The following is an 8,284-nucleotide window of genomic DNA, read 5'->3' on the forward strand; positions in this document are numbered from 1 at the left end:
AAATAGACACGTTCATGTCACAGAAAACTCTAACGTTAGGCTCGCTTAGCTCGCTAAACCATTAATGGTGTTACAATGGTACGTCATTCTTGACAATAAATGAAAATCTCCTAAAAACAAAACAAATATTGCGTATTTATGTAACGAATTTTTTACAGCCCAACGTAAAAGAAACCGAAGGCTACCTGTATTTAATTTGGTCTTTTTCTCTTCCCGTACTCATATGGACACGTGATCAGAAGAAGTTATAAATAGAGGTGCCGCACTCGTTTGTTTCTTTGAATTTGAGACGAGGAGTGACATGGCGTCTACAAGCCAGTAAGTGGTAGAGCCGAGTAAATGTAATACCTATACTTTCTTTGCATATGGTTCTAAGAATGTTAATTCATAAGAACAAATACTGGTGTGCGTCGTGGTTACTAAAGCTAAAACAATATACGTCGCTGTGCTTACCGATTGCTGTTCGTTTCATTGTGCTAATTGTTAGCACAGCTAGTTAGCTGGCTAGCAGCTAATCATTAGATGTCACCAGAAGTCGGTGTTTTTGTTGCACAGCGATGTGGTGCTGATGCTCCTGCTTTTTGCCACGTTATCGTCTTTGCATTGTAGACTTGTTTGTCCACCATTTCAATTTTTTTCGTGTATTACAATGGTGTGTAGCTGAAACTGAAGCTAATGTGTTGTTGACGTTACCACTCAGTGAGCAGTTGTGAATCATTTGTAAACACACGCAGTTTCCCGTGGAGTCCGTCTACCTTTACACAACAGTGGTTTGACGTACCCTCCTTTAAGCACGTATAATCAATTACTGTAGTTTAGCAAATAATTTTTGCATTTAAAGTTTCTTACGTTATTGATTTTCCTATCAGTGGCACAGTAAGGGTGTGCGTATGAAGGAGTAAAATGCAGTTGATTGAGCTAATTTGACTGACAGTTTCACATCCACTCTTTTAATGATTGATATTGTTTAGTATTTCCTGTTTTCCTAGCAAAATGTAAAGAACCGATGGATGTTTTTTTTCAAATTCAATATTGGACGTATGTATTATAGGGTTGTGTGTCATCACAGATTTCTAGAATCGATTCGATTCCGATTCACAAGGTCCCGAATGGATTCGATTTGAATCAGTGAAATTTTGCCTCACAGTCAGAAATATTATAATTCTTATCATTTATCAGTACATAGCCATATTTTTATACCTATAAAAAGAAAGCTGACACTTGTGAGACTTTATCAAAGGTGTAAGCATCACAGCAGATGCCTTTGTATCAAAGTAACTTAGGATAAAACACAGAAAATCGATAATCAAAACCCACCCCTAATGTGATATAAATCAGAAATCCACCAACAATGACGAGACTACCATCCATGATCTAAAAAAGTGGCTTACAGTTTAATTTGCCAATGACAGAAATGTACATTTGTGTATAACACCTTGTGTGGTTACTGACCCACCAGCGGTCATGTATTGACAAGCATCTGTCAAAGAGATGTGGATTTCTCTTGATTAAACGGATAAAAAGGATACCTTATTTGTTTCATCCACCCTTAATCAGAAACCTCCCACTCCTTGACTGTTCTGTTACTTTTCGTCATTGCGGCGAGGAACAACACCCACTACTCTCACAGATTGCCCAAACTAAGTAAGAATGTATAACTATATATATATATATATATATATATATAACTCAAGGATATCTCCTTTCAACTAACCTTGAAATGAACATAAATTCTCGGGTTTCTCACACAGCACCTTATTCCTGTATTTACTTTTGTTGAATCCACCCCAGACACATCTGGCCAGTGAGCGGACTGAACATTCTCATATGATTTGTTGTGACGCATTTTTTATTCGCTTGACATTCACTTGAATTTTTCTGTGTGAAAACAAACCAAACCACGGGGATGAGCTACAAGTTTGCAAACTTATCAGCTGAGTCAGACCAGGGTAAAATAATTGTGTGAAATGCCCTAAAAATCTTTTAAGCTGCTGTTTTGTTTTGTTTTTTTAAAAAAAGAGTTCAACAATCTCAGGCTCAGTGGGAGAGAGAGTTCCAGAGTCTGAATTGTTTCTCATTTAGTTCTCAGCCTTGTATGATGCACAGCCGACAGGCCCTGATCACATGATTTCAGGGAACCTGCTAGGGATGTAAAAGTTCACTGATGTACAATTGTGCCTGTTCATGCATAACCCTAAAAATCAAACTCAGGATCTTAACGTGGATGTTAATGGGGAGTCGGTGCAACCGAATTAACAATAGTGTGAAATGTGAATAGCTGGAAGACTCAGTCAGAACAGGCGTTTTAAACAACCTGCAGATGTTTCTGGGAGGCTTTGCTTAGGTATGTGGACAGTTGTAGTAATCCATACGTGATAAAGGGATGAAGAGTGACACAGTGGAACTCAACAGGACACTATTTCTTCAGTGATCAAAGAGTGAGACAGATTTAACCTGAGCATCCACAGCAGTCACTAATTTCTTGATGTAGGAAGTTGAGGATTTTAGTGTGGGTGGCTTTTTATCTTCAGTTTATTTTAACTCTGTCGCATTGTGTGGTTCTTGTTGACCAGCATTTCTGCTGCATCACCTAAATTGCTCAACTTTTGGTCAAGCGTAGTTTGAATTTTGCTAGATCTTTTTTCCTGTTCTTCATTACACCGCATTTCTGCTAACATCCAGCAGATTAATGCTTGTTGTGAGCCATTCGTTTTTTTCTTTTATAGTCCTTTATCACCAGTTCAAGCTTTTTTGGGGGAGCACACAGAGTCCTGGTTGAAGTTATTTTGTGTACAAGTCAGTTTGATCGTGCCAGACCTCTACGCTGCCATCTCCGGCCCCCTATTTCTTATCATGTTTGTAAATCCCAGCTTTTAGACCAAGTAGAGCTGTAAACATCCATGCGGCACACACAATCTCATATTAATGTTTATACCAGTATATTACTTTGTGTGTGTATTGTTCCCATGTCTTGTTCCATGCCCTGTGTTTTGTTACACAGTTAAAAAAACAAAAAACACTAGGTTTATGACTGAATTCAAACCTTTGAACACTAGTGTGTCTTAAAGATTATCAGAACAGTGAGATGAACCTGTCACCAAAACAGCCTTGTGTTTAAAGTACTGTTGCTAGCTACTATCTTTGTGTTTTTGATGCTGTTACTTGCTTTGGGAGATGTGTTGTTGGTGAACATTCAGTTAGGCACTTCTTCTGAAACACAAAAAGGGAAAGGAAACTGAAAAGGTGAAGTATATTTAGACTGTAACATAGTCTGTATGTATGTAAATTTGCCCTCTCAGAACAGTTGGTGTTATTTTCCCATGTTTTACTCTGAGTAGTCTTTTGTGAATTGGCCGTTTGAATCTTTATTTTTCATTTAGATTTGACTTTGTGGGTAAAAATTATGTTTACTGTCATGAATTGAACACAAATTCTCTCTCTGCCCCTCCCCATCTTTGCCTTTGTTTTTAAACTTTTCTTGCTTTTGACCTCTTATCTGTTTGTTTCTGCAGCCCAGGTGTTATGGCCCTTCCCAGAGTTCAGTGTCCCAACCACCCTGATGCCTGTCTGGTGGAGGACTACAGAGCAGGGGACATGATCTGCCCTGAATGTGGCCTTGTAGTAGGCAAGTATACATGGTTTTAGATCAAGCTTCCACTGAACACATCCTGCATTTGGTTTCCTGTACTTGTTATCTCAACTAAACGGAACAATTTTTTTTTCAGCACACATCTTCCTGAACTCATTTGCTTTGTCATCATAGTTCAATTCCAAGCTATGCAAGGCCACATTTTCCAAAAGTGTATAGGTAAATTAAATATATTGTTTAAAATTATCCATAGATGTCAGGTGACATGACAGGTTTTGTCTTGTGGATAGAGTTAAAGAGGCAAAAAGCTTGATGCTTGCTATTAGACAAAGCTTTAGGGAGCAACAAGCTCTCCTCTAATGAGCCCCTTCAGGACAGAGCAGGTTAGCCGAGAGAATAGAGACGCCCGCCGCCCTTTAATGCAAGCTTAAGTGCCCTCTGTTCCCGTTTCCATAGCTTTGGTTAGCCTCTAAGGAGATGAATGTCACTTTGCCTCGAGATATTAGGAGTACTGATGGATGGCAAGAAAAACAGGATTAAAATATCAAATCTAATCTTCAACCCCAGTACACAGTTCCTGGAAGAGACAGTCATAATAACTTGAAGAATGCAATGGCCTTGTTCAGACAGTTTGCCTCATTGCTGATGTCACACCCCTATCTTTTCCTTTTTGGTGTAAAATAATTGAGCCATATTCAAAACCGCAGTAGTAGTAATGGAGCGTAGTAGGAGAACATGTAGAGGAAGAGCCAAAGAAAGACAATAGAGGAGGACTGACATAGTAGCAGCCGTGTTTGAAACTTAAATTCTGAGCATGTCTTTGAGTGAATTTGCTTATATTATTGCACCATCTTCTGGTGACTTATTTCAGAGGGATGAAATATTACCAGGCACAAGGAACACCAGCAGCCATCAAAGCTTTTTGAGTGTTGGTGAATCCCTGAAAACCTTCTGTAGTGTCATTTATATTTGTCAGAGAGTAACCCTTTTCAGAGCAGTGGATGTGACTTCAAAACAGATAAACAAGCAGCTGAAGATTAAGTTGCGAGTGTTAGGTAATCGAGTTGAAAGTAAACTTTAAATCTTAAGCATTTAAAGAAAATTATATAATCAGCAACAATTTAAAAGCTGGAGCTTCATCAGAAACGCCTCGTTCAGTCCAAGCTGTAATACAGTGAAATGTTGCAGCTCAAGAACTTGATCTTGATCTATTGGTAGTTTGAATAGTAAATGTTGTATTAAATGAATCTTTATTCAGTTATCCAAATCATATGTTCAGGTGATCGTGTAATCGACGTGGGCTCAGAGTGGAGAACGTTTTCTAATGAGAAAGCCCTCAAGGACCCATCCAGAGTGGGAGACGCCCAGAACCCATTACTCAATGGAGGAGACTTAACCACCATGATCAGCAAGGTGAGACACTGTTTGAAATAAAAAGCCAACCTTTTGTTTTCACCCTATTAAAGATGGCTGCCAGAGTAGCTCTTCTATTAGTATGTGCTCGGGTTGCCTTGGCACAGCTAGACACGGTTTTTAAGGTTTTCCTGAGACTAAATAATTGTACCTGGTAGGAGGTACTTTTTTAGTTCCTATTTGACTGGGACAATCCAAGGCGATCCAAAAATGTGATGTCAGCAGACTGTATGGCAACGAATAGCTAGTCAGCGGCATTACTCGATGAGACATGAAAGAATCTCCATCAGGAAAATCAAAACCAATATTTTTGAAACCCTGCTAAACCCGGCTACACAGAAACTGTACCGTGGTCCCCGAGTCTGAGGAAAAGCCACAGACCGAGCAGCAGGTACACCATCACCTCGACGTCCACCTGTATTGTGGCGTTTGTGTCGCATACAAATGATGTCACGGGATGTCATTAGCTCTTCCCCTTTACACAAAATTTCTTCTGATTAGCTGTCCTGTGAGCCTGAACGACCATATTAGGGGATGTCCCCTAATTTTGACATCATAAATTGAATTAGAGCATTGTAACAGAATGTACAGTACTTAACAAATGCAGAAAAAAATAGCAAAGCACATTATTGTTAGATTGCAAATTACTTATTTACTGACATTGCTGAACAGAAAAATTACTTTTAGTGGCTGAATGAAGAAGTCAAGTGTACTGGCTCAATTTGGGTGCAAAAATATTGAGTGAATTTAATTTTTAGCTGTAATTTATTTGACGTTACTGTGGTTTCACATGAAATAATTTCACTGGTAAACATGCACCGTTTACCTCCACAGGGAACAGGAGCTGCCAGCTTTGATGAATTTGGGAACTCGAAGTACCAGAACAGGAGAACCATGAGCAGCTCTGACCGGGCCATGCTCAACGCCTTCAAAGAGATCAGCACCATGGCGGATCGCATCAACCTGCCGAGGAACATCGTAGTAAGTAACAAAAAATAAGGACCTGTAAAAATATTTTCTGCTGTGGCCTAACAGTCTCACTGAGAGCAGAGAAAGTTGCCCATCTGCTTTTTGTCATTGTTGTGAACAGGTGACAGCCTGTGAGATAGAAAGTGAATCTAATGAGATGTTAAAAGTTAACAGACTGCTAATGGAGAGGAGCAAGAAACAAAAATCCTGCTGTGTGCAAAAAACTGCTTTTGTTTTTGTTTCCTTTGTTCTTTTTATCAAAGTTCTTGTTGTTTTTCACACTGAAGTCTCAGCTGAAGCTGTCACGCAGTTTTCCTTGTGAGGATGTTCTCATTTTGAGGAACAAAAGGGTCGTGGGCTATGGTCGTGTTCCTAAACATTAATTCAGACACGATCATATCATTTTCATTCAAAATTAAGCAAAATAGTGTCATAAAAGAGCCACAAACATAGGGCTCAGCAACTTTGTTAAACTGAAACGAAATGACTTCCCTGTTTTAAGGTCATGTAAAGACAAACATCACACTGTTAACATGCAGTTAAATTCCAACAGAAGCATAAAATCCATGACACTGAAATTAAAGTGTAAATAATGTTTTTTCCCCTCAGGACAGAACAAACAACTTATTTAAGCAGGTTTATGAACAGAAGAGCCTGAAGGGCCGAGCCAATGATGCCATCGCGTCAGCCTGTCTCTACATCGCCTGCAGACAGGAGGGTGTGCCGCGAACCTTTAAAGGTCAGAATAAATTTGTCTTGTGTGATTTTGAGTAATTTACTATCGTTGTTTAAATGATTATATATAACTCTGTTGTGTTCAGGACAAAATGTATTCACATAAAGAACTTATTCACTCACATTTTCATGGAATAAGCCAACATAGGACTGTTTGTTATTCATGTGCTGCCATTAGTAAATGTTATTTACAGGAGTAGTCAGGAGGCAGAAGTGTAGGATGTGCTTAAGGATAAAACCTTAAAAAAAAAAGTAATTGCAGTCCATCCAACCACCCCTAAAAATCTCCTTTCCTCTGCAGAGATCTGCGCTGTGTCCCGGATCTCAAAGAAAGAGATCGGTAGGTGCTTCAAGCTGATCCTGAAGGCACTGGAGACCAGCGTAGACCTCATCACCACCGGGGACTTCATGTCCCGCTTCTGCTCCAACCTCGGCTTACCCAAACAGGTGCAAATGGCAGCCACCTTCATCGCCAGGAAGGCCGTGGAGCTCGACTTGGTGCCTGGCAGGAGCCCCATCTCTGTAGCTGCAGCTGCCATCTACATGGCTTCCCAAGCTTCAGCAGAGAAGAAGACCCAGAAAGGTAAGAGGTTATGGACTGGAGTTAGACAACAGGTAGACTTTTCACGCCATTTTTAAGTCTTGATCCACGCCTCGTTTCCTTATATTTTGCTTCCAAGGAGAAAGACTTTCTTGTGAGGTCTTGAGCAATAGGTCTCCAGACTTTCTGAAGGCCTTTCAAAGGTTTTTTGGGCATTGGCTGCTTTTTTACTTCTCTTCAGTCCAGACCTTGTACCATTTTGGAGAAAGAAATAGTTTTAAGTTGTTTCTTTCCTAGCAGTCTGTCACAAAAGCCCCTCTTTTTTTCATCATATATGCAATGCTCGTTTCTGTTCAAAGTTAGAACTTTTAACCGCTTTAAAAACGTCAGGAGTGTTAAAGCTCTATTTACTGTCAAGAAAGCTGTTAAGAAAAATGCACTGGCGTCATTCCGCATATACTTCTAGTAATGGCTGAATTGTCTGTCATGCTCTTCCACAGAAATTGGAGACATCGCTGGTGTTGCAGATGTGACGATCAGACAGTCGTATCGACTCATCTACCCACGGGCTGCAGAGCTTTTCCCCCCAGACTTCAAATTTGATACACCTGTTGATAAACTGCCCCAACTGTGAAGAACACTCCTCTCGTACAGCACAACAATTTCTGCTGTACCTACAAGATCATCACCATTATTATTGCTGTTTTTTCTTTTTTAAATGATGAGTGTTGGTTTTGGAAGATTTCTCTCGTCCTGCCTTAGACGACACCAAAGTCTGACAGGTGCAACGGACACACATTCCAGTACTTAAATAAACAGCTTGCAGACTGTACTTGCAGTATTTCATTTGAGTGTATATACTGTACAATGTATATATGTCCAAGTGGGAAGTGTAACTGATACTTGCAATTTTAGGCTGATTTCCTACTGTACACAAACTTTTTTTTGTAGAAAATTACCAGTTTCTATTTTGTTAGTGTTTGAATTGTTCTGGGTAATTTAACTAAAAATAAAATTTCTCTTTAAACCAGGTCAGT

At 39.6% G+C, this 8,284-nt stretch overlaps 1 protein-coding gene across 1 annotated transcript; it reads left to right on the forward strand.

The window, feature by feature from the left end:
• Nucleotides 1–203: 203 nt before the first annotated feature.
• Nucleotides 204–8,278, forward strand: gtf2b (general transcription factor IIB). The gene is made up of 7 exons (XM_086273485.1): nucleotides 204–318; nucleotides 3,513–3,625; nucleotides 4,869–5,002; nucleotides 5,837–5,983; nucleotides 6,581–6,710; nucleotides 7,008–7,289; nucleotides 7,748–8,278. The coding sequence occupies exons 1-7, from the start codon at nucleotides 302–304 to the stop codon at nucleotides 7,879–7,881; spliced, it is 957 nt and encodes a 318-aa protein (XP_086129611.1). The 5' UTR covers nucleotides 204–301; the 3' UTR covers nucleotides 7,882–8,278.
• The last annotated feature ends 6 nt before the right edge of the window (nucleotides 8,279–8,284 follow it).

Source organism: Aulonocara sp. 'chitande type north' Nkhata Bay, linkage group LG18, assembly GCF_057382095.1.
Source record: "Aulonocara sp. 'chitande type north' Nkhata Bay isolate Kocher_YH1m ecotype deep benthic linkage group LG18, A_spYH_male_GT1.1, whole genome shotgun sequence".
Classification (NCBI taxonomy): Eukaryota; Metazoa; Chordata; class Actinopteri; order Cichliformes; family Cichlidae; genus Aulonocara; species Aulonocara sp. 'chitande type north' Nkhata Bay.

Excerpts from the sequence above, each read along its gene's own strand:
- gtf2b (XM_086273485.1), top strand. Across the intron at positions 5,003-5,836 it reads TAACCACCATGATCAGCAAG|GGAACAGGAGCTGCCAGCTT; the intron begins GTGAGACACTGT and ends TTACCTCCACAG. Across the intron at positions 7,290-7,747 it reads AGAGAAGAAGACCCAGAAAG|AAATTGGAGACATCGCTGGT; the intron begins GTAAGAGGTTAT and ends GCTCTTCCACAG.